The 27,400-nt window shown below is 40.1% G+C and overlaps 1 protein-coding gene across 1 annotated transcript in view; it reads right to left on the bottom strand.

Annotated features, from left to right (window-relative positions):
* Window positions 1–27,400, bottom strand: part of TRPM3 (transient receptor potential cation channel subfamily M member 3) — a 324,961-nt gene that overhangs the window by 70,660 nt on the left and 226,901 nt on the right. Inside the window, exons 9-12 of the mRNA XM_026866467.1 lie at window positions 14,678–14,750; window positions 6,554–6,654; window positions 3,718–3,852; window positions 1,034–1,084 (exon numbers count right to left, since the gene is read on the bottom strand). Of these exons, the coding sequence (XP_026722268.1) occupies window positions 1,034–1,084; window positions 3,718–3,852; window positions 6,554–6,654; window positions 14,678–14,750 (360 nt within the window). The remainder of the gene's footprint in view (window positions 1–1,033; window positions 1,085–3,717; window positions 3,853–6,553; window positions 6,655–14,677; window positions 14,751–27,400) is intronic.

A 27,400-nucleotide genomic window follows, 5' to 3' on the forward strand; every position in this document is an offset into this window, starting at 1 on the left:
ATTCTGATGCTTTTTTTTTCCAAGAGCTCCTTTAAAAATACAGCTTTTGTTAGGGACTCAGAAAAAGATATTATTGAGTCACTTACATATAAATTGCTATGCCTTCAAAGGAAGACTTTGAAAATGATGCTGGGGAGAGGAGTTTGAAAAAGAATATATTTTAAAGAAGACAGATGAAGTTTGCCTCGAACTCTTATAGACACATAAGTAACTGCATATTTAGTAAAATAATATTCTGGTATCTTGGACTTCAAGAGAAGTATCCATTCTAAATGCATTCTAGCTTTAGTCTGCTCCATAAAAGGGGATCTGTGCATGCTTTGGGAGAATACTCAAGCTGATGAGGTCAGTTGCAGACTCAATCTCCTTACTTGATCCATATAGTTAGAGGATAAGGGATTTTCATTCACTGGCTGCTGCTGTAACACTTTTAATCCTGAACACACTGCTAAAGGTATTTGGTATTTCCTCCCTGTCACTATACTTTTCTGTGTTTCTGTCCTGCCTTCCTAACGGTTCTTTATAATTCAAGATGTTTGGAATTAACTTTATAAGGGGGGAGGGGAAGTCATACCACTTTTTTTGGTATATTTCTGCTGAGGGAGATGTCTACAACATACCACACCACACATAAGGAGGAACTGTTTCAATAAACTAGGATCTACCACAAGGATAAGGGTATTTTAGGTTTGGAAGTAAACTAAAACCATGGAAATTAGCTTTGACAATAGCTGCAGGTATGGAAAAATACAGACAACAGCATAAATCCACACAGTATGTAAGAGCGTACAATTATGCTAGCAGAAGCACTATTACCCAAGCATCTAAAACCACAGAGAAAGCAAGGCAAGTAACTTGCTAATTGTGCTCTTTATGAAAAAAGATCATATTCAGTACATACAAACAGGACATTCTGTAATGGCAGGGGAAGGAGTAGGCTCTGACTGACAGCTCGTGCAAAACAGAGATTGTATCTAGCTACAAAAAGCAATCATAGCATTATCTCCCAACATACCGTCTATAGGACTCTTACCTTTTTGACATCCCTGACAAGATGATAGAGAGTGTTGGACGGTCCATGTCTCTGCAAAGGACAAATAAATAAGAATAAAATAGTTTTGCATTATCAAAAGACCTGCAAGATGTAAATGCTGAAATGGCTTTCTCACATTAGTAGTTTAAAATCTGGCAACTGAGAGCACTTCAACTGTACAGTGTTATCAGTTAAAAACAAAGAAAATCAACTACAAGAACTTAATTTCATCTGACTTCTCTTTTGTACAAAACCCTCCAGTAAGAAAACCAGAAGAGCTGCCATACTGGATGAAAACTAAGGTCCTGTATACCAGATTAGGCTCCTGTCTTAGGCAAAGCAGGAAAGCAGCACAACATGCACAGCCTCTGGGAGAGAGTGGAAAGGAAAACAGCTGCTTAAGTGTCACCCTTCCTGCAGGAACTCCATTTCCACCACTGGTGACTCAGAGAGGCCCTGAGCTCCACATTGCATCATCTAGGCTGTCTCACCTGAATGCCACTAACAGCATGCATAGTCTGTGAATTTGTCCAATCTTCTTTTGACTCCACCTGACAAGCAAAACATCCTGCAGCAGACTCCCACAATTTCAATTAAATATTATGTTGAAAAGTAATTTATTTTCTGTTGTGCTTTTTCACACTGTTGATATTTTAAAGAGACTTTTATGGGTCTCCTTGGTTGTAACTAATGATAGATGAGACCACTGCAGATGTGCAGAGTCAGTGTTTCCATATATACATTGCTTTGCACTTGCCAACACTTAATTTTATGTAACCCCATCACTGACCATGGTGAGACTTTCCGTGATTCTTCATATGCTGCTTCAGATTTGCCTACCCCGAGTGATGCTAAGTTACCTGTAAACATTGTCCCTTCAGTAGTTACTATTTTTCAGATCATCTCTAATCAGGCTGAACAGCAGTGGTCCCAGGACAGGGACCACTGGTCATGATGTCCTTTCGTGGTGCAAACAGACCATATATTCCTACTCTCTGTTTTCCATCCTTCAAGTAGTTTTTAAACCAGAAGTGCCCCTTCATGACAGCTAAATTTCTTTAATAAATTCAGAGGTTTTCAAATATTGTCAATCAGGTTTTGCAAAAGCAGGTGGACCAAGTGCAACATCCTTATTCTCCTGCATGTTGACTTCAGAAATGGTAATAGATTTCTAAGGTTTAATAATTTCCTACTGAACCTGGGTAAACTCTTTCCTGACATAAAATTGATCCCCTTGTCTATTAATTCTATGCTTTACTGCATTTTTACAAATTTGCCATGGCAGAAGTCAGATTCACTGGTTTGTAGTTTTCCAGCTCACTCTCAGGGCTCATGTTGAAATACGGCATTTTTAAAATGTCCTTGTAATTTTTTTTTTTTTTTTGTGCTAAGGCTATTATGGCTGCATTAGGTCATATATCATAACTGGTAGTTTAGGTATTTTACAATCTGGCTCTTTTGGAACTCTTGCATGAATATTTTATGGTGATTTCTATAGCTCCCAATAAATTTGTCCCAAAAGACCTTCTTTTAATTGCAGAACTGAAGACTTTCCTCAGACTAAGTCCCTGTAAAAATTTGCTTTGGTACAAGAACTAAAATGTCTATCTCTGTAACAACAAAGCTCATTCTGTTCTTAATACACAGATGCTAGTTGATAGACATAGCTTAAGCTGATCAAAGATCATATGGGAATCTGTCTCAAGGGTGGCACAGATACCTGTTCCTCTGTATTTTGCACAAATTTAATGAATACTTTTCATGTTTGAAAGACTGACTTCTGGTCACCATCAGTGTGAAAAATCTCTGGATAACATCCCAGGTTGGCAACTTATGATGGCAGGGCTTTGAAAAGCACTGTCAGAAAAAAACTTTTTGAAAAGGGTTATGCGTTATATCACAACCTCTCTCCAACAGACAGAACTGGCAATCCTAAAATAGACAATGCTTTAAGACTTTTTTCCATACCACTTAAGCAATTTGAACTTACTGATTTCTTTTGGTAAGCAATAATGATGCGAATGCTAAAATGTGTTTTGCAGTTGAGAGCTCAGAAGCAATTTGAACCTGTGCAGTTCAAATTTAGGTTCAAATTTTAAGGGCAAAGATAAGAAAACTTGCAAACAGGCTTTTAAAAGTCAAAACTAAAATTTTTGGAATATTCAATGAGGACATGGGGAAGTCCTTCACTGTAAACAGACCTCCAGAAATCATCAGATTTCACCTTCAAATTCAATATATTATCTCAAGAACTTTGCTTCTACTTGTTTTCTAGTGGCTGAGCTTCATTAACAGTTGCAGGATTTTTCTGAAACGGTAAGGGCTCATACTGTCAGGAATCATATATCACCCTCCTACAGGTCCTAACTTGCCAGTTATTGTCTTCCAGACAGTGCCATCTGTCTAAATCTCAGGTCTATCATATTGAAATTACAATGACCAGAAATCAGCTGGTACTGTGTGAGGCTTAATCCATGTTTTGCAAAATCCATACAGCAGATTAGGTGAGCAAGACACAGTGTGTTCCATTATATGAGAGACAAAACTAAAAGACAATGTGCACTTCTAACATGGGCAATTTCTGCAGGTGTTGGCTACTTTGTGCATCATCATGTCATTATAATATGAGTGGGAGGTAGAACAATGAATATAGAGATAGAAAAGTTGCCTTAGGTTGGTCCTACCGTATTGTACAATTCCTCTAGCCGGGAGATGGTGAGAAAACGATGCATGCTTACTCCATTTTCTATGAGTAATTTCACAAAATCCACTCTGTCCAACACCAGTGCATCCAGCATTGCTTGCTCAAGGGAGCCCACCTGCAAAGCAAGTGATTAATTCAGGCTGTTTCTGGGCATTGCAGCCTTTAACTGGCTGGTCTGGTCACCCTGGCACAAGCAGGGAATCCTGACAGAATTCTGAGGGTTGCTCTGCTAAGCTTAACAAGGGATAATCACAGTTTTAGTCTATATCAGTTTCTCTGATTCATGGCAACATTTCAAAAATGAGTATCAGAATGTTAAGATTAACATACTCCTGGAAATCCAGATTAAGACCATGGAAATGGAACCTGGTGATCATACCTCCAGTATTAACCATCTCATTAATATCTTTATTTCTCACTTTCCTGACAAATATTTTATTTATATTTGGTACATTTATATTTAATATGAATGTATATAGATTTAATGGATAAATATATTTTAATATTTTATATTAATTTATATTGGCTATATGAAGCTAAATCCAGTGGGCGGGCGGTCATGTGGTATTCCTCAGGGCTCAGTGTTGGGACCATTTCTGTTCAACATCTTTATTGATAAGGACACAGAGTGTGTCATCAGTGAGTTCGCAGATGACACCAAGGTAAGTGGGAGTGTGGATCTGCATGACGATAGGGAGGCTTTACAGAGAGACTTGGATAGATTGGGTCAGTGGGCCAACGTTAACGGGATGAGCTTCAACAAGGCCAAGTGCCAGGTCCTGCACTTGGGCCACAACAACCCCCTGCATGGCTACAAGCTGGGAGAGGTGTGGCTGGAGCTTTCTGGGAGAGAAGGATCTGGGGGTTCTCATTGACAAGCAGCTGAACATGAGCCAGCAGTGTGCCCGGGTGGCCAAGAAAGCCAATGGCATCCTGACTTGTGTCAGAAATGGTGTGACCAGCAGAAGTAGGGAGGTGACAGTCCCCCTGTGCTCTGCACTAGTGAGGCCACACCTGGAGTGTTGTGTCCAGTTTTGGGCACCTCAATACAAGAGAGATATCGAGGTGCTGGAGCGAGTGCAGAGGAGGGCAACGAAGCTGGTGAAGGGCCTGGAGAACAAATCCTGTGAGGAGCGACTGAAGGAGCTGGGACAGAAAGAGTGGTCAGAGAGTGGAATAGGCTGCCCAGGAAGGTGGTGGAGTCACCATCCCTGGATGTGTTTAAGGGTCATTTAGATGGGATGCTGGGGGATATGGTGTAGGGGAGAACTTTGTAGGGTAGGGCTGATGGTCAGACTCAGTGATCCCAAGGATCTTTTCCAACCTGAATGGTTCTGTGATTCTCTGATATTTGTTATGTGCACACACATTCACTTTAATTCTGCCTTTACTAGCTTTTTCCTCTGTTCATGGGGTGGAAACTCAGGGAAACTTTGACACCCAAGAGCAGAAATAGTTTCACAATTGGCATTTCTTTGAAGAGCCAAATACAAGAGGTCATCTTATGCAAAACCTTTTCTATCTCTTTCTGGTTGAGGAGAGTAAGAAGTATGAGAAATTATCTCATAATTTCAGCTTTTAGCTTGCAAAACGATTGCAGCTTGCAGCATTTATGCAAATTTTTTTCTATGATGTGGTGATGGAGTGGTAAAATACAGAATTTTAGTACAGTTAAAATCCCTCCCATGTTTTGATGCATACTTGTGCCCAATATTGAACACAAGGTAAGTAGTCCTCTTGACTCCATAACTGAAAAGGGAAGGGACAGTAACTTAAGGGGCAGCAAGCTCCAGAAATTACATTTAAAGCAAGGGTATGAAAGTAGATGCTTTTCCTTTTGTTATAATTTTTCCATGGGGATTTGTAAATGCTTATTTAATGGTAGCATATAAAATTCTCATGACAGTGATAAAACAAGTGTCACAGTAATGAATATTGTGATCCAATTAAACTTTCTGAATGAAGTCATGGTGGGTTTTAAGGAGCTACAGGAAGAGACAGAGGGTTTTTTTGTTTTTTTTTTTTTTTTTTTTTTTAAATTTTTTTCCTGGGTGATTTCTACCACTGTAAAAACTACAGCACAAGCTGGGAGTTGATTACTCCTCCTCTGCACCACACAGCATCCACTAACCCCTCTACTTACAGCCCTCCCACTCCTGCAGAGAATCTCTGCCCACGGTGCCCCCCAGGGGAACAGTGTTGGCCAGGGAGCTGGTCTCCACAGGTGGCAGCTGAAGCCTAGGATGAGGTGGACATGAAGCAGGCAGACTGATGCAGAGTACCATGGGCATGAAATTAACACCAGCTCAGGTTTGGAGCCAAGCACTTCTGTGGTAACATTGCTGATCATCTCTGTGGTCCACTTGATGATGTCCAGCAACATATTTTTGACGTCCTATCATGATCAAATTTTGTACTTGTATATAAAACCCTATTGCTTGAAGAGCAAAAAAGTTTTGCCTTTCCTTTAATTTATAGCCTAACATTGTAACATGGCTGTAAACAGATAACTTGGTTTTTCTCAGCTTTCGGAATCATTGCTTGATAGTATAAATGTGTTGCTTCCCGCTTCTTTAAGGGTGTGGTCTCTCAGTGTTAAGGCATCGCTAGATGTCACCATTTCCTTAAAGAAGAGAGCATGTAACACTGTAACCGTGCCCTTCTTCAGTAGCTGTGAACTGAAACTTCGTGTTTGTCTCGGAGCATGACTTTTAATATTTTAATCTGTGTTAAAACCATTGCTGCCAATTGAATGGATTTAATGTTGTGTAGGGTTGAAAATGTTTTCAGTAGAAGATGCTGTATATATACTGTACCGGCCACTGTTGCCCATAAATAAAGATCTGACTGCGGGCGATGTCTACTCTGTTCCAGGCTAAGGCCAGGCTCAGCTGGTCGGGAGCAGATGCATTAGCTCCTGTGTATACAGACAGGGGTGCAGGGAGAAGAGGAGGAGAAAAAAGAAACAAGACATACTTTAGACTCAGTCAACAGGCCACCACGGTAATTCCTCTTTGTCAGAAGCCTCACAGATCTCCATGCAATTTCTGCAGCTGATCTCATATTAAAGCAAAACCAAACCTTCCACTGTCCCTGTAATAAAATACTGGTTCTCAAATGTGAATCTATGGTTAGCAGATTGTCTCATAAAAGTATTTACTCACATCACTCCTGAAAAATACGTAGGTGCACATGATATTGGCAGATGCAACTTGGAGTAAAATGATTTCCCTCTTCTCAGATAGGAAGTAAGAGCAGAAGCCAGGAGGGATACTGGTCCACCTTCACACACATGTATGCACACGAGTGCACACATATATACACACATGTGCATCTACTAATTACAAACAGGTTCAGCTCATGCAGACCCCAATTTCAGTGGCTGCATATTTGATGAACATCTTTTAAGCATTCCCACGTGATAAGGTGGGGATCATGTACAAGCATAGGAATTTCTCCTCTCTCTACTTGTACTGAGGGATCTTGGTGGGACAGATTTCCCTTCACACAAGCAATATTAATGTAAGAAAGCATAGTATAAAGCTGGTGTCAAGGTATAATATATCCAAATTAAGTAAGAAACTATGAAGATGATAAGATGGGTTAGGAGCTGCTTGTTTTTTTGGAGGGAGAGTACGTTTTTCCCTGTAGTTTTAATGGACACTGTGGGACATTCCTGCCCTGCTGTGCTTTTTTAGTATTTCACTAAGGATTTCATGGTTATTAGCTGATTTGCAATAATAAGTCTGCGCTTCAGTGTCACAGTAAGAATTGGCCTGAACGAACTGATCAACCAAATAAATAAAGGGCCCTTTGACTTTTAACTACAAAGCTGCTTGCAGTGATCAGGTGATTGTATAAAGGCTAATTTTGTAAAGGCCTGATACCTCCACTGTTTTGTTGTCTTTATTAATTCTTATACTGGTATCACGGAGTGAGGACAGACAACAGCTTTTCATTACTTCAAAGCATTTCTGTCCCCATTTCAGTACTATTCAAAATTATATACTGTTCCAACTGAAAGTGGACTCTGAAATTGGAGGCACACAAAACAGCGTAACACGCTGGCTGATGACATTCTTTGTGAAGGATCAGTTCAGCAGACCTTTGGGAAGCTTAGCCTACGGTTTAATTTCATAACTCAGCTTTGCAGTCAGTTCACTGCCATGAAACTTTGCCAAATGCTTGGCAATATCTACAGCAATTATTTGGGAGATGGTGGACCATCTGATCACTCAGATCACTTTAAATTTATTACAGAAACGAACTCTGATAAAAAGGTAGGTGATGCAGGAGCAGAAAGAAATGGAGAAAATATGAAAAAGCAGTGAAAACAGCAAAAGACTGTTCTGTGAATAAGAAGAAATCGCTTTACATAAGGCGCAGCTTCTCATTGCTATATACTCTGACACAGAAAAAAGTCCTCACAAATGACCTCATGGGGGTTGCTAATGACATCTGAACCTTTCTGAGTTTCTTATACAAGCAATATGTAACATTCAAGAACAGAAAACATTTACCTTTGGGAAGGGCAAAAAGGTCTCTAATTTTGTTTATAAAAACAGTTAAAAACCTACCCTCAGCCGTTATCATAGTATAAATTAGGTACAGAGAGCAAATAATGCTCTCCCTTTTTCAAAAGCACATTTTTTTCTCACAATGTCATTGGATCTCCTCCTTCCCATCCATGTGCCTGCAGAAGTGAGAGCTTCAACGGGTGCTCAGGCAAGCTTTCTGGTGAGCAGTGGAGAAGGCACATGGGTGAACTCCAAAACCTAGGGTCAGTGATGGGAATTCTGCAGCCTTGCCCTATTTTGCACATGTGATGAGGGAGCGCTACCTCCTTATTTTCCTAAACTGACTGCAGCCTACAGTCTGGGTAGCTAGGGGTGCAGCCTGGTTAGAAACCATTTTTGATTGAGTGGATCAGATGGACTTGGAAAGGAAGTAGGCTACTTCCACTGTTCTCACTTCAGCGAAAACTCAGGCCAAACCATAGAGGCTTCAGGTGAACATCTTCTGACTCCTAGCAGGGAGAATTCCCTAGTTTCTGTCAGATGGCCTAGCATTCATGGACCTTTTTGTGCTTTAGGAAGGACCCAGCTGTTGGGTGAACACAGGGCCTTCTGGTGCATCTGATCATGTGAAAGAACAAATGGCACATGCATGAGGCAGTGGCTGCATCTCCAGAAAGGACCCCAAGCCCAGCAGTTCATCAGAATTGTTTTCTTTAGGCATGCTTATTACTCCAAATATTGAGCAGAGAGAAAAGCAAGCCACCTTCCTCCATGGTGTTTAAGGCTGCCAGGAGTGGGCAAGTTTTCCTGTGAGTGCATGTGCACTCCTGGAGATGATGCTCTTCTCAGTGTTTTTTACTATAATGCTGCATTTCATTGTCTCACAGAGCAGTTTGGTATTTGAAGGAAATGTATGGTTTCTCAAGGTGTTTTTTGTATTTCATGTCCAAACCAGTCCATCAGCTAGGGTATAGACAGGGCAGTACATGTCTGCATGCTGGAGCTCTGATGCACATGGTGGGATAGCTGCTCCCAGAGTGAGGTTTTTTGCTGCAAAGCCCTTGAACCCTTCTCCTGTTTCCTGTTGTCGCTACATGGTTTTCAGGTGAATGTGGATTACACTGGTGTTACATAAGAAAAATAAAAGCTATAAAAGTATGTACAGAGCAGTATATGAGCTGCAGATGATAATTGATTTTATTCCAGGATGGACTCATGACTTTTGACTCAAACGAAAAAGAAAGTAGTCAGACTATTTCAGATGGAATTCTATCCAGTATTAAGAAGTAAAAATAATTCCACTAATATAAGAAAAACTCCCTAGAACAAATGTGAGGTGGGCTTTCTTAAGATACTGTTTCATTTAGATCATTTCCTTGATTGCACTCAGTGCCACAGAGAATGGATTTGAGTCAGTAAGAAGAATCCAAAATGTAACCTTTCTGAGAACCCCTCTCACTCATGAACATCACTGCAGTGTACCCAAATCAAAGCCAAAGGATATCTGGGAAATAAAAAAATAAGGTAGAATTAACAGCCTATTGCTCTCATCAACTCAATACCAGGATCACATGGGAATCACCTCTTAGGCCCTTAGCAGTGTCACTAGTGAGAAATCAACACTTCCTCTTGCTGCATTTCTGTTTCATCCCATCTCATGGAAAGATTCTCTGTTTAGTTGTCTTGTATTATTTTAATTATCATTGTATGCTTACTGCTTTAAATAGGGTTTTAGGCAATACAACTAAGTCTATGTAATTTTACTCAGTATCCTGGTGTCTGGCTGACCATAAGGTATGTTCTTCAAAAGAATGTTTTAAGACAATATGACTAATGCTTGCAGTGGGACTCTTCCTCCCCTTTGTCTGCTCCTAGAATAAAAGTTTGAGATGCAATGCATTGACTGGGCAGTATTTTATTTCACTATAGATATTGCTGGATATACATAGACAATACAAGGATGGTGTGAAGTTGAATGAACAAGAAGGAGATCTGGGATGGCTGTTAGTCCCTGTAGGTGTTAACTTTATGCTCTGAGGTGGCCACCCAAGAGTGCTTGTATCCTTTGCATAGATTCTTCTGGTAAAAAATAAGATGATCTATCCAATACCTTGGATCAAAAATGCAGTACTCCTTGATGATAAATTCTGTGACCATAAACTTGGCTTTGTATCCTAGATCCAGGGTACACGTCAGACCTGTGCCATTATAGGATCCCAGATTACTGAAGAGATAGACCACAGGCTTTTCTATAGTAGCTAAAGTTTACTGTGATCAGTGTAAACCTCTAAAGGATTCTCCTGGGATAGTCTATGATACGTTGTGCTCAGAAATCTGGAAAGCTGAAATGACACAGAACTGATCTATCTAGACAGAAATGGTTGTTGAAGACTCGTTTCCACATTGCTTCTAAGTATGTCAGTGTCCCCTTTGAATAACAATTTAAAGAAAAAAATTAGATTAGGGAAAAGAGCAATGCAAGTTCACTTTCTGCTCTGCATCTCAGCAGGTCTCATGCTGTCTTCTGTTTCAGCAGCTCTTTGGTGAAAAGGCTATGTTTCCACTGCATTTGCTATAAATATCTCCCTCGCGTTTAGCAAACCAATTGACAATAACAGAGCTGATAGCAACAACTGTAAGGGCAGTAACGAGATATCTGGCCTAACTCTGAAATCATTCTGTGTCAGTGATTTCATGGTTGGCAGACTTGTGATTTCATGGTTGGAAGACACTGCCTTCCAGGACCACCTCATACTACATGATGGCTGTTCAGTGAGCATGAGTCATGACTCACTCATGACTGGAAAGCATGCAGAGATATCAGATCTACATTAATATAACATGGCCTATCTCAGACGGTTACATGTCAGTAATATTACAATATGCAGATACTACACAGCACCTCCTTCCCAATGCTAACAATTGTACTAAGGAGGTTTCTGGAGCACCAGCTGAAACATGGCTGGTGCTGCTAGTATGCTCCAGACATTGCAACAGCTTTGTGAACTAGGATCTTTGATGCTGCTTCAAAACAATTATATTTTAGAACATCTCCATATGCTGTCTTTAACTTCCCTGTCATACGCCTTCTGCTCAATTAGCAGCTGCAAAAGGACAAAATCCGTTACTGTTTGAGTTCCAACTGTTCAAGAGACCACAGTTAAACTGTATCAATAAACTTACTTGCTACAAATTCACACAATTGGAAATTTGCTTCCCACATTTGCATGTCTCTTGAAATTAAAAAAAAAAGACAACTCACAAGCCATATGCTGTTGTGACATCCATGCAATGTAAATTGATAACCAGTTTGGATGCCATTCCCTAATTCATTGGAGATCACTTCCAAGAAAGATAGATCTGCTGACAAGATTAAACAAGTGACTCATAAAAACAAACAAGAAAATAAACTCTCATATTCAGTGCAGGCGTTGGGGGTTGTGGAATATCCTGTCCAGGAGAGTTCCTGCATTGGCAGTGTGCCTGATGCTGGTTTAAAAAGAGTCAGTTTATACAGCCAGAAGGAAATGATATTTTGCATCTCCCAGTTCCTTCCCTCCTCCCGCTCCCAGAAAAAAATCACTTACACCAGGGTGGGATTCATAATTAGCTGGTAGGCACCTTGAATACCAGCTAGCAAGAACTGCATAATCCTCATAAGTGAGGCTGAGAAAAAGTAACCAATAATCACCACCAATGTCATACTTTCCTCTGCCTCTTTTCACACAGTGCTGAAGAGGTCAAAGAGATTAATTCCTGAATCTAAATTTATGAATTTCAGGATAATTCAGACCCAGACTTCAGATTTGCTTACTAGTAAATCAATAGACATGTGGTTCAGCATTAATACCTTAGATTTCTTGATTTGATGAAAAACCCAACTACTGATCAGCGCGATGGAGTATATTTACAGGAAGGCATTATTTCCTTCAGGGTGGCCCAGAACCTTTATACAAAGACATGGTATGAATAAGGTATGACTTGCCTGAGACAAGAGATCTCATTTTTGCACACAGTGCATAAAAAGTTACATGGAATTTCATTCTCTGTGATCAGAAAGCTCAGGCATCTGATAAATCTAATCTTCATTGAGTACCTTCATAATCATAAGGTGGTGAGGAGCAAGGAAGATTAGGTGTAAATTTTAGTTTCTCTGGCTCTTGAGCAAGACAAAAGTGCTGCTTCCATCAGCAGATTACCAAATCAAGATTGTCAGGCAAGCATGAAAGAAAATGTCAAAATTACTTACACACATCCAGACACCTTCTGAGCTAACAGAAGTTCACTATAATGTCTTGGACTACTATTATGAAGAGGGAAGGTAATTTATTTTACTAAGATGACAGGACCAATTAGGCACTTGCAAATGGATGTTTCAGATCAGACAGGACTACTCATATACCCAGACTGGAACCATAGTACAGTTGCTCATGTAAATACTGCAGAAGAACTTTTCAAACAGAAAACAATCCCTCCCAGGCCTATGATTTATTTTCTTCAGCTTCCAAGAAGTAGCTTTCAAGGTGGTAAAAGACTCAAGAGATCTATGTTGGGATTCAAACCTTGGAAAAATACCTAGAAAAAGTGGAATCACATTTTTAAAATGATTTGTATCTTACTAATAGAAATCAAGAGCAGTAGTTTCAGTGATTGTCTTAAGAGCAAACATGAAGACAATACACTTTACATGAATGATAATGAAGGATCCAGTTATATCTAAGATAAAAATGAAAACTGCAATTAAAATGTTTCCAAAAGATCGAAAAGAGGAATGTGGTGATGGATGCAATTTTGTTCCTTGCTTTGAATTAATTTATTTTTCCTTTCTTCACCTTGATTTATATTGTTTCTGAGTGAAGGATGTCCAAAATGCCTTGAGATTTCATTTTGCAGAGGTAGCAGCAAAGTAGTCATGTTACAAGCAGGACAAACAACTGGTACCTTGAACAAAATGAGCAAAAAGGTGGAGAAAGCAATACTACACAAGCCTAAAGAAACAAAAGCTACTGGAGCAAAATAATTGCAGCTTATTTCCTTGGCTGGTGGCTATCAGGTTGCAGTCATACTTTTGAAGTGCCCAGTGCTTGTTTAGTCCTCCTGTTCCTACTTTTGTTTAAAATGTTTAAAGTAACATTTTTGAAATGGGATTAGTAATTGTGTAAAAGGTAAAATATTGTTTTGCTTGGTTAGGTGAAAGTTACTCAAGCCTTCTCCCTTTTCTCTTCATACAGCTTTTGTGAACCTGCACAGGAAGAAACTGAGAAGAATGCTGATCAAGAATAATTCCCACTATCTTTTGAATACCCACTAAAACTATTATTTTTTTGTCATTACTCTTATTCAGTTCTGCTACATGGCATTATGTATGTTCTTATTCATGTGTGGGGGTGGCAATAGCATGATGGCAACTGCTAATGAGGCCCATGAAGTATAACTTTCCTATGACCTTTGGAAACCCATTCCCTAGTATTTTTCAGATTTCTCTTTAAAATTGTTTGGTATGTCTTGTTCTTTGTTCTTAAGATCAGTATGGTCTGTACTCCATAGCACAAAACAGTCCAGACAGCAATAAGATGACCATGGTGATTGATATATGTGATTTGGGAAAATCCCATTTGGGGAAATACCATACAAATGGAGGGCTAGACCCTTCGAGCCCTTGACCCTTCATCAGGTAAGTACATGTGCTTCAGAGCCTTTAAAATCAATGTTTCTGTATTTGCAAGCAGATATCAAATTACCTGATAACATATTTCGAAGGGAGCTAAATAGTGTAAGTGTCTGCAAAACCGGGGTTTATAATAAATTGTAGCAACAGCAGATTTATTGTGAGACAATCTTTTAAGAGCATAGGTGTAACATGTAATGTCTTCGAAAGATTTAGCTACCTATGAAGTTTAAGATTAAAACTCCTATCGCCCCAATAGCTGAGTTCTTAGCTCTACCAGTGGAAACTGGAAGGAATCCCACACAGTTCCCAGATTTTCCTAGGATGACTACTGGTAACATTTTGCTTTGACAATAGTGCCAGTTTTATCTAAAGGGAGATAACATCCCCTTTGAATGTTCTACTAGACACCAAGACAACCTAAGTCTGAGAAGTTCTTTGGCTATCTTCTTCTGAGTACTAACCTTTTCAGATAACTGGTGGGGGGTCACCACTGATATTTCTTGTGATTCATTAGCAATTGTGGGTGGAGAATAAAAATTCAGAAAGGAAAAACAGTAGCTATTTAAGCAGTAAAGAAAGAGTTGGATTTGTACAAAGCGGTTAGAGTAAACAGTATACTTCAATTTCATGTTATAAATTTACCATCTCAATATCATAGATATGGTCAATGAATTCAGGTTTCAGCACAGCAGAGACACAGAGTTAACCCATTTGGATCAATACAGAGTCACTGTGGAGTGAAACTCCATTACCTTTTAGTAATGCTGTCAGGATAGCTAAATCAATATCCTGGTGTCCTTCTGATCCCATGCGAAATACTGTGATCTGAAATGTTAACAGACAATACCATTATTGAAACCAGGGTAATTTTTTAAAAAAGAAATTAAATCAGGGTAGTATCATTTGGATCTCAAAATGTTCTGATTGCTGCAAGATGATCTTAATTTATACATTTTATGAGAATCTTATCAGATAGGATTAACACAGTATTTTTTTGTGAGATAAAATTTGCTAAAGATAGAAATTGTATTAATGAGCATACGGAAGGAAAGTCTTCAGTGATACTTACAGGGTGAAATTAGAGATGAAGAATATTCTTGTATTAAAGTAACATTGGATTTAATTTTACCAATACATTACTAGGAGGAATTAGGTGTATTATAGATTGTGGACCTAATTTATGGCACATGGAATCGAATATTTTCGACTGAAATGAGCAACCTATTCAAACTCATGATTTTATATAGCAGAAAGTTAGATAAATAATCCAAGAATTAGGATTCTAACAGGTCCAGAAACATCTTTAGCTATGTGTTGTCAGTGACCTATCACTATAAGGTATAAGCTTTGAGTCAGTAAGATGAGATACATAATTCATAAAGAATAAGAATGGATGTAGTGAGGCTGTTCTTTCAAGACAGCTTCACTCTTGGTTAAGACTGCACTGACACATATAGAAGTGTAAATCCCCGTGCTCCTTTTGCTGCCATGGCAATAGCTGCTCTTGGGCCTCTGCTTCTTGTGAAGCAATTGAGACTGCAGCTTTTTATTAGTGCCTTTCCTTTACAAATGATGAAACCTATTTCATAATTATACTCTGAATACCTGTTTGCCAGTATGGACTACTTTTTTTTTTTTTTTTTTTTTTTAATAAGCAATACTTTTAATTAGGAATTGTGTGAACATGTTTTATACTCATATTCAGCAGCATATGTTGTCCCCATATTCATAGATTCTTACTCATACAGCACCACTGAATTTCAGCAGCATCTGGGACAGAGGTCAGCAAACATCAGGGCACAAAGAACAGTGTACCGTGATGGGCAAAAGAGGTATGTATAAAGTGGTCAAGGCTGAGACAACATGGGTGATAAGCTTCAGTTTGCCAGCTGAAATAGCCCTGCAAAGTGTATCCCAAGAAATCCAGTGCCTCCTGTAGCGCCTATTCTACCTTCAGTTGACACTAGACCTTTAGCAGTTTCGAAGCGAGGTAAGAGACATTGGCATCAGTGACAGTAGCACAGCATGCTAGAGACTGAAAGGGCAAACTGGATGAATAGGAAACTGGCTAGCTCAGTCAGTTAATTGATTTAGATGATGTCTAAAACAGTTAATGTGAGAAAGTATTTATGTTAGGTGTCCTCCCCAGCTGAAGTACACTGTTTTCAAATTAGACTTAGTTTGACTCTTCAAAGTGTTCCTGAGACAAAGCACCAATATTGCAAACGATACTTTAATGATCTATTTTCTTTCTCCCCCTGGAATCTACAGATGTTTCTGGCAAACCACTTGATGTCTATTCCCATACCACAGCTTTCAGAGTAGAATAGAATAGTTCCAGTGGAAGGAACCTACAATGCAAATCTAGCTCACCTGCCTGACCACTTCAGGGTTGATCAAAAGTTAAAGTATATCATTGACAGTATTGTCCAAATGCCTCTTAACAACTGACAAGCATGGGGCATTGACCACCTGTCTAGGAAGCCTGTTCCAGGGTTTGACCACGCTCTAGGTAAAGAAGTGTTTCTTGATATTTTTCCTGATGTTTTTCATAATGTTTTTCATATGTCCTCAATGACTGGCAAGGAAGCTTTCCCTGCAGTGCAGGCAGTCTGCTCCTCTGACCTGTAGAGCACAGGTAATGTGGGAAGAAATACACATTTCTATGTACATTTCACCTCAAAACACAATTAAAATGTGAGTGGATGAGATCAGCCTCTCTACTGTACATGCTTATGATGCACTTCCCATGCCACAGATGATGAACTGTGCCACAAAGGTTAGCAGCCAGGCAGCCAGGTCAGAAGGCAGAAAGAAGGAAGAAAAAGCCTTTCTCTCTTTCCCAGTGGGAAAGAGAAACATCTCCCTTCTTACAGGCAGCTCCGGCAGGTGCTGACAATTAGGTGAGTGAATACAGTGTTGCCACATAACAGTCTGATTATAATATCCTCAAAATGCTTTGAAATTTCCTACACAAATTTTGCAGCAACAATCATTCTAAAGTTTTTATGCAGACTTGACACTTAGAAATGTTCAATACCTCTCAGTCTCAAAAAACGTATCTGTATGTCTTGCTGGAGACTTGCTCTTCTGGTGATTTCTCCCAATTAACAGGTAAGAATTTTGCAATATATTCATCTAGTTTCAAGAGTCATTATTGTATCTGACATCTTGCTAGTTGCCACTTACAGGTACTCTGGTGGGTAAATCACTGCAGAGAACTCAGAAACAACACATTGGTGCTTTTAAAATAGGACATTGACCAGAGCCCTGTTAGAATGGGCTACAGATGCTACTACACTAATCCATGTAAAACTGCTGTGCTAAAGGAAAATATCTGGGTCAGTAAAATCTATTCCAGCTACCTCTTGCTGGATGAATGTCTGCCACTGACATGGAAAACTACCAGTAAATTAAAGACTTATAAATCCACTTAATAACGCATTAACAGTTAAAAAGAAAACCTTTCTTTAAAGGAAAAGAAGAAACAGTGTCTAAGAGCCATTCACCTTTAAGAAGACCTATGGTAGTTCCATTTAAGCCTATTATTGAGTCCTAGCTCTGTACAAATTTAGTGAAAAAATAAGAGAAAAAAATAACATAGCAAGGTGTGTATATGAATTCCAGGACATTTAATTTTTTAAAAATAAAACCCAAGAGGTTGGGGTTAAAAAGTAATACATACTTAAGATGTGTGCCCTGTCAAAAGAAAACAAGGGGTAAGAGTTGCAGTATTAGACTATCACTAGCCATTGTTTTCCATTGCTGTGAAAAAAAGGAAGATTAGTTTAAACTGTGAAATTTCCTTTATGCTGATCTGATTCAAACTGTATATATAAAATGGTTTTCTATATTTTTCTGAGCATAATGAAATTGTATTAGACAGAAAAACTACCATTTACCCTACCTAGTTATTTCTTTTGATATGAAAAGCAATTTATGTTCAAAGAAGAAAAAAATCCAAAAATCAAGTATACTTTTTGGGCCACATTGTTACTTCCATGTAGCTGGTAGTTTCAACTGTTGATGTTAAACTCAATTATTTTAAAAGAACAGGTTTTTCTGTTCCTCCACCACCACTGTGGGTATTTTGGGCTTGGTCTTTTTTTTTATTTTCTCCTTTTTTCCTTGGTGTTCATAATATTTATTGGCTTAAAATGACTTTTTCAGGTAATTGCCTAAGGCACGTCTGTGAACAACTGTGACTTCCAACATCAAGCTTTTTAAAAATGTTTTTCTTCTCATTTTCTTCTTTACAAATATAACAGAAGCTGATGTTAAGATGCCTTACAAATACAAAACTGTATTGCACCACAGTGAAGAAAGACTTAAATCTTAAGATGAAAACACACCTGACAGACAAACAAAAATGCCTCTGAGTCACCAATAAAGGTTGCATCAACTAATTTCAAAAACAGTGTTGATAGGCCTCCAGATTTTTGCTAAGTGTAACTCTAATATCTGCATTTCTTTTGATATGACCATAGTGATCTACTTTCAGAGTACAGTAGAAGATAGCAGCTACTTTTCAATTCTGCGGGCAGCCGGACAAGGACCACTAGCTCTGCTAGGCTCCTCTCAGGAGGGGGTGGTTGGGACCACAGTCAAACTCTTGTGTCACAAGACAACCTCTCATTTGCCTCCACAAAACCTGTCTGAATGAAATGCACGAGGTTTGCCCTTAATAGCAGGAAAAGACACAAACATACCCCTCCCATCCCAAAACTGGAAAGGTCTTCCGTCTACTTCATTGAAGATTTTACTGAAGTATCTTAATGTGAACAGATTTAATTTCCAGGAAAAAAGCTAGCTGTGTCCTAATTCTTCCTAGAAAAATGTACTAGGAATTCACTGAGCCAAAACAGACATTCTCTGCAAGCACAGTGATTGCAGCACACTGTGGTACTTGCCAGCAATAATTACTGTCCAGCAGGTAGAAACCTCATTTTCAGGCAAGGTAGGTAGAAATCAGGTAAAAAACTGAAGAGATGGGGAAAAAAAGCATCAGAATAGAAAGCAAGGTAGGGAGAGCTGGGGAGCAGGGATTGGGAGGAGCAAGGGGAAGAGATTATCTGATTTTAGACTCTCAGAAGCTTTCATTTTAAAACAGCTCTGCTGTCTGTTTAGCACCAGCTCCATTCTTGTTTGGCAGATTATTTTTTCTTTCTCTTTCCTCTACGTAGTTTCTGGCTCAGGGGGGTCAGTTTAACCTACTATGATGCATTATGTTGTTTTTCTGCCTTCACACTGATACTGCATTGCACTTCTATAGGCAAAGTCAGGTAATACTGTCTTACCTGAGAGCAGTGAATACCAAACAGACTTTCAGAAATTATTCACACACTGAGAAACACAGGTATTACACTCCCAGTTAGGATTTCTCAAGTTCTATATGCATATAAATGCAGGGTAACCTTAGAAATACAAATAACAGCTGTTCATAGATGTGTACATGATATGGCCTCCTTAATGGCAGCTGCCAAATCAAAGGACCAGCTAAAAAGACCGTATGTCACATAGATGCTGAGGAGGGAAGATGTGGCCAAACAGAAAGCAAATGAAGTCATAGGTAAGACAACCCCTGAAGTGGCAGGAGCACTGAGATAATTAGGAAAAGGAGCCAGTTGTAATAGGTTGTAACAGGTTCTAATAATAAAATTTCTGAATTCTTACAAATTGTTCCCCTGCCTCATTTGTCAATAACTGTTCACACTTTATTTCTCACTAATCTGGGTGAAGCAGACCTATCATGTGTGGGGAAGGCAGGATTTGTGCAGAAGACAGGCAGAAGCAGTTCTAGTGCCCTGATAAACAAGTCATATAGACCTGTAGGAAATTCCTTGACACAAGAATTTGTTTGTTTTGCTTTGGATAGTCTTCTCTTAAGTCAGGCATAAGCTGCTACACTGCAAACATGTTTGTGCAAACATGGATAAAGTTGATTTTACTCCTGGGATGAGAAGAAAAAGCAATAGGTAAAATCAGCAGCCACAGTCATCATTAACTGCAGATTTGCCAGGTCATAGGATGGGAATTAATGTAATGAACTGTTTTGAAGTAGTTTAAAACAGTGTTTGGTGAAATAAATCAAAGGACACAAAAACTCCTCCCAAACACCAGTATATGCAGTTCTTATTTTAATGATTTTTCTAACCAAAAAGTGAGTTCTTCCCTCCTACCACACCTCTTTTTTTTTTTTTTTTTTTTTTTTTTTTTTTTCTAGGACTTATTGTGGAAACTCTACTGAGGTAGAAGAGCTGCTTCTGTTCAAGGCCAGTATAAGGGGCCAGGACTGAATTTGAATAGCTATTCAGCACGAGGCTGCACTTAGTATTTCCAAAATACTATAAGTGAACATTTATTTTTTTACAGTAGGGTTAACCTCAACCACTTCAGAGTATAAAGAGTGATCCGAAACATATTCAGATTTTTAGATTGTGTTTCTTTGGAGAGAGAGGAAACATCACCAAATCAGCGGGGAGAATGCAGTGCACAACTGCCCAGAAAGGCATTTTACCCTCTGTCATGAAGTAGACCAGAGATGAAGAAAAAAACCCATTCTCTACCTTAGATTGACAGTGCCTGCTGACTTGACAATGGATAGTTGAAGGGGAAAAAAACAGTGATGAGAGCAGAGAAAGCAGCCAAGAGCACTCTCTTTATCATAGCATCTTAAGAATGCTGCAAATTATTCATGCTTTTAGAGATGTTTTTAGAGAAACAACTATTTCTCACCATCACTTCACTATGACATCAAGAGAAAATATATGGCGGTTTAAAATTCATTCAAAGTGATGTTTTTTTTTCCAACTCCAGAATATTTTTGAATCTCACATCTCACAAACAGAAATTGTTTGTATGCATCTTGGTTATGTAAGTCAGAACCCCCCATCTTTTTCTACAAAAAAGCAGATGCAGTTGCAAATACAACCTGAAACTCCTGTTTGAGAGCACGGGTTGGTTCAGCATAATAGGCAATTCCTCACAGAGTACATGTTGACATTCATAATTTAACTAGGCCTACCTGAATATTTCATACAAAAATTACCCTGAAGAGAAAAATAAGTGTTTGATAAAACAAAACATTAAAGGAGGTCAGTTATGCAAAGCCTCAAAATGATTCAGATAACGGGGGAAAGCATTTCCTTTTTTCTTGCAGTGAATAATCCTGTTTAATTCAGAGGAAAAGCTGCTTGATGTGGAGGCATAACAAAGATCAAAGTGAGCAGGTGAGTCAATGGATAATACTGCAGAAGAAAGGGGATGGCCAAGGGAGAGGAAATTTAGAAATAGAAAGATGAGAGAGAATTATATTTAGGGAAAACCTAAATTAATTGGCCTGCTATTCTGAGGACTGAGAAAGAATTCCAAATGAGGAACTAAGAGGCAGATGATACAAGGGGAGATGTTTGAACGTTGGTTGTAAAATTTTTACATGTAACATCTCCTTTTGTGTTGTGGCAACAGTGCAACACTTAACATTTTTCTTTGATCCAATGCATTACCATAGACTCATTGTTGGATAAGAAGCAGAAAACAAAGAAAAAAAAATCAGTGATTACAAGAAAGGCAGCAATTCTGGAATTGAAGAGCCATCTAGCTGCACAGAAAATAATTTGGCAGAAATTACTGTAAATGGTTGGCTTTTCCCATAATTGGTAGCTTTTGTTTCAGATTCACACAGCTGTGTCAATCCCTTAATGACTGAAAAGTCTATGAAAATCTCACAGCTCCGTCCCACGTAATTTATATTTTATAACGTGCACATTCTTTTTAAGTCTTAAGAGCACTGTCAACATTTTGGAATGGAATACGCATATCTTCCAGTGGAATAGATGACCAAAAATAAGTTTTGGCAGTAAACCAAATCCTTTTCCTTTGTAAAACATGTTTCATACTGTTGTTACATTAGGCCATTTATGACTCTATTCAGGCAGTGAAATACCAGTCGCTGATTTTAAGGTTGAAGAAACATGAGTAAGTATAAACTACAAGTCACAAAGCATATAAGCAGGGGAATAGAAATTTGACATTGTCCTTTAAATCCATGGGCTGTTGTGAGAGACTGGAATGTCCTATGACTGTCTCAAAGCTTGCTTGTGTCTGTGCAAACCTCCAGGAGAAGCTGCTGGTCTGGGGGATGCTGCTCAGAGAAGTGGGAGTGTATTGAAGGATGCACCCCTCCACACTTCTTGGCGGTTGTATTGTCCGGCCTCTTTACATAAGCATCAAAGGGGCAGACATGGACTGAGCTGGCCCCATCCTGTAGCCGTTTGTGGCTCTGTTGTGTAGGTCAGACCCCATGCCTGCATTGCTAATGAACTGACAAGAGGCATATGTTCCTGCCCTTGATGCAGAATGCAACAAAACCTGTTGGACCAGAGGAAAAAAAAATCCCAACCAACCAAGCAAAAAGCAATCAGATATGCTGATCAGCGGGTATGATGAACTTAAAAAGGCAGCAGAAAATGTTGCTCTTTGTGCATCCACCATTGAAGTCAGATCCGTGTGCACCCACCACCAAAGAACTGAAGACTGAGGACTAACGGGACGGTGCTGGATCCATGGTGGTGACTATTCTTGCAGCCCTACCCCACATCCTTGCTTCATTTCTGCCTTTTCCTTCCATTCTGTCCTATCGCTACCCCTCTTCATTTTTTTAATAATAAAAACCTGGTTTGAGTGTACAGCATTTGACATCATTTGTGTCTTAATCTTGCTCTTGGGATCGTATTGAAACCTCCCCTGACATTTGACCGGGACAGCTGTGCACATCAACGACTGTGATGATAAACACAGATGTGTTTCCATGTAGACCTGCAGTGTTGGAACTGGTTAACAGCCACAAAGTGAGAAATGGGTTTGGGTGATGAGATACACATTTTCATTCAAACATTGGTGAAATCCAACCTGTTCCATTACCCCGATTCAGGAAAGAAATGTGGAGCAAATATGATGTAGTTCACTTTCTCCATCTATTCTACTGTAGGGAGGGTTCTTGGAGGTATTGACAAGATACTACCTTTACACAGTTTCTTCTAAAAACATGAAGTGACTTGAATAGATAAAAAGGGATATGAGTAGTACATATAAAATAATGAAGCTTTATCACCTAGAAGGCTCTGACATCTGAATCCCAAGCAATAGGATCTAAGACCAATCAAAACCTATTATACAGGAGTTTATTAACCCCACTGGTCCCAAAGCATATTATCCACAAACATCAGTGGTGATGATATAAGAATCATTAATGTGTTCCAGCACATACAGAGAAGCCTGAAAAAATGCTCTTAAAGGAGATGTTAGCTGCCATGTAACCCCATCAAATGACTGTTTCACCAAGAAAGCACTCTTCTAACAGATAAGCAGGCATCCATGCCATGGACTAGAGGGGTTAGAGTCAACTTCTATCTATGTGTCTGATCTTCTAAGACCCTTGTGCATATGATTTGAGCTTTGTTTTACATTTAGTCTCTCACCTATCACTGGTCTTTATGTGGGTGGGTATTCCTGCACAAGTCCTGTTAGCTCATTCTGGGAAACTAAGAACTGGTAGCAAATCACAGCCTTAGACAGTTTTACTCTTGAATAAATGGGCTCCATTTGCACCTAACCTTGGATCTGTAATGTCTCTGCTCTCCTGCTAAACTAACATTCCTGGGTAGGACAATTTCTTTAAAAAACAGCCAAGCAAGCTAATGTCATTCTGGGCTTTTAGTAACCTGTAACCCATCTTTTGCTCACAAATACTAAGCAATCTAAACCAGAATTGTTTTTCAAGGCAAAGTTTAATAAAAAAGCCACAAGTGATATAAAAAGCTGATCGCTGAGATGGATGGACCTAATATTCTGTTATTTTAAGAGAAAAAAATTTCAGTTTGATCATTCCCACTGCTGTGTATACTGAAAAATTATGCCTTGCAAGTCATTGCCCTAAAAAACGTTGTCTGGAGGACTTATATGCACAGATATGTCTTCTAATCTGAACTAGAAATGTTGACCTTAAAAGGAAGTATGGCGTGATTGATTGGGTGGCAAGGGTGCTAAAGTTGGGACTCATTCCATCTTAAACTTCAATTTCTAGTTTTGTTTTGCAACATATTTTCAAATCGTCTGACAGTACATGGATGCCCAGGTTGGTTTGTTATAGATGCAGGCTTAGGTCTATTCTGTATTAGGTTGACAACAAAGTCATGGTAACACAGAAATCAAGAAGCAAAACCAGCCACAAATCAACAGTTTCCTAGCTTGCTTGATGGTGAGACTAATAATCCTTGGTAATACTTGGAAAAGACAGCTCACTTACTGTAAGATACTCCTATAGGACAGTGTATTTGCAGTTACTGCTGTATCTACACAGAACCTGCATCTTATACAGTGAACCCTTGTCTATGACTAAGATATTATAGCAGTAATTAATGGGTCCGTATGCCCCACCTGAAGCCACAGAAAGAGTAATTATATTTTTTTAAAAAGACAAAAGAAATTACAACTCCCCAGACACATCAGGACTAGGGGGTAATTCCCTTGTTGCAAAAATTGGTCTGTATTATCTAACATGGAAGTTGTTGTGTCGCACAGTACTGTTTTGCCTTCACTTTCATTACTGGGACAATTGTCAGAGCTGTATAATGATTTAATGTGCATTTCCCAGAATTACTTACTAATAGTGTGAATAGGTTAATGGATATTTTCACAAGCTTATATTTTTACACGGAAAAGAAACATGGTACATTTAATTTCTGTAGCTGCAATTTTAAACATGGAATATGTAGGAAGGGAAGAGATTTGTAGTAAGTTGCATTAGTATCTCCTAGGTTACTTTGTGTGTGATAATTTTGAAGGCAGTATGCGCCAGAAAATGTCTACTTACTGAATGTAAGCAATGGAAGGAATATTGGTCTTTACAGACTGGTGCTGATGATGGCACAGCAGAGGTTCAGGATGGACCAGGATGGAGATTCCTGGAATGTCTGGCAGATAACTTCCTGACACAGCTGGTGAGTGAACAGACCAGAGAAGGTGCCCTGCTGGATCTCCTCTTTGTGAACAGAGAAGGGCTGGTGGAGGCTGTGGCAGTTGGAGGCCAACTAGGGCACAGCAATCATGAAATAATAGAGTTCTCTATTCTTAGAGAGGTCAGGAGAGGGGGGATCAGAACTAACATCCTGGACTTCCAAAGGGCTGACTTTGTCTTGTTTAGGCATCTGCTTGAAAGGATCCCTTGGGGGATGATCCCAAAGGGTATAGGTGTCCAGGAAGGCTGGGTGCTCTTTAAGAAGAAAGTCTTAATGGCTCGGGAGCAGGCAGTCCCCAGGTGCTGTTAAGAGAAACTAGCGGCAGAGAAGACCACAATATGGCCTTTGGAAGAAGGTGCTAGCCACTAACAATGATTTCAAAGATGCTGTGAGGATATGCAGGGCAGAAGTCAGGAGGTCTAAAGCCCAGCTAGAAATTAATCTGGCTTCAGCAATCAAAGGTAACAAGAAATGTTTCTGTAAGTACTTCAACAGCAAAAAAAAAGACCAGGGAGAGCCTCCATCCCCTACTAGATGCAGGAGGAAACAGGGTAACAAATGATGAGAAAAAGGCTGAGGTGCTTAATGCCTTCATTGCCTCAGTCTTTAATAACAAGACTAGTTGTACTGAGGGAATCCAGCCTCCTCAGCCAGAGACATAGACTGGGAGAACAACCCCCCCCACAATCCAGGAGGAGACAGTCAGTGACCTGCTGCATCACACGGACACACACAAGTCTATGGACTGGATGGGATACACCAGAGAGTGCTGAAGGAAATGGCTGGGTGCTCGCCAAGCCGCTTTCCATTTACCAGCAGTCCTGGCTGACCGGGGAGGTTCCACAGATTGGAAATTGGCCAATGTGATGCCCATCTATAAGAAGGGTCAGAAGAAGGATCCGAAAAATTACAGGCCTGTCAGCTTGACTTCGGTGCCCAGAAAGCTGATGGAGCAGCTCATCCTGCTCCATCACACAAACACGTGCACAACATCACACAAACACGTGCAGGGCAACCAGATGCTCAGGCCCAGTCAGCATGGGGTTATGAAAGGCAGGTCCTGCCTGACAAACCTCATCTCCTTCTGCAACAGGGTGACCTGCTTATTGGATGAGCGAAAGGCTGTGGATGTTGTTTACCTTGACTTCAGTAAGGCCTCTGACACTGTTTCCCACAGCATTCTCCTGGCAAAGCTGACTGCTCGTGGCTTGGATGAGCACACGCTTTGCTGGGTAAAAAACTGTCTGGATGGCCGGGCCCAGAGAGTTGTGGTGAACGGAGTTAAATCCAGTTGGCGGCCGGTCACAAGTGGTGTCCCCCAGGGCTCGGTGTTGGGGCCACTCCTGTTTAACATCTTTATCGATGATCTAGACGAGGGGATCAAGTGCACCCTCAGTCAGTTTGCAGATGACACGCAGTTGGGTGGGAGTGTTGATCTGCTCGAGGGCAGGGAGGCTCTGCAGAGAGACCTGGACAGGCTGGAGCCATGGGCTGAGCCCAACTGGAGGAGTTTCCATAAGGCCAAAGGCTCGGGGCTGCCCTTGGGCCACAACAACCCCCAGCAGCGCTACAGGCTTGGAGAGGGGTGGCTGGAGAGCTGCCAGTCAGAGAGGGACCTGGGGGTGCTGATTGACAGCCGGCTGAACAGGAGCCAGCAGTGTGCCCAGGGGGCCAAGAAGGCCAATGGCATCCTGGCTTGTGTCAGCAATAGTGTGGCCAGCAGGGACAGGGAAGGGATCTGACCCCTGTACTCAGCACTGGGGGGGCTGCCCCTCGATTCCTGTGTTCAGTTTTGGGCCCCTCACTCCAAAAAGGACATTGAATGACTCGAGCGCGTCCAGAGAAGGGCAACGGAGCTGGTGCAGGGTCTGGAGCACAGGTCGTACGGGGAGCGGCTGAGGGAACTGGGGGTGTTTAGTCTGGAGAAGAGGAGGCTGAGGGGAGACCTCATCGCCCTCTACAGCTACCTGAAAGGAGGTTACAGAGAGCTGGGGATGAGCCTCTTTAACCAAGTAACAAGTGGCAGTAAAAGAGGGAATGGCCTCAAGTTGCACCAGGGAAAGTTCAGACTGGATATTAGGAAGCATTTCTTTCCAGAAGGGGTTGTTAGGCGTTGGAATGGGCTGCACAGGGAGGTGGTGGAGTCTCCATCCCTGCAGATGTTTGTTGGGTTGACATAGTGCTTAGGGATATGGTGTAGTTGAGAATGGTCATTGTTACATTAATGTTTGGACTAGGTCTTTTCTAACCTTGATGATTCTGTGATTCTGTGACTAAATAACTGCCTAAATTGTACACTTTTGCTTCAAATGTTGGTCTGACATTTTTGTGCTTTCTGTTAGCAGAAGCCCTACCTCATCTGACAGCATCTGAAAAGCAGCTGGTACGATCAAAAGCTTTTCAAGATTTCAGTGTAATACAACAGCTGCCTTTTTTTTTTTTTTTTTTTTTTTTTTT

This window comes from Athene cunicularia (genome assembly GCF_003259725.1).
Source record: "Athene cunicularia isolate RWA chromosome Z unlocalized genomic scaffold, athCun1 chrZ_part2, whole genome shotgun sequence".
Lineage (NCBI taxonomy): Eukaryota > Metazoa > Chordata > Aves > Strigiformes > Strigidae > Athene > Athene cunicularia.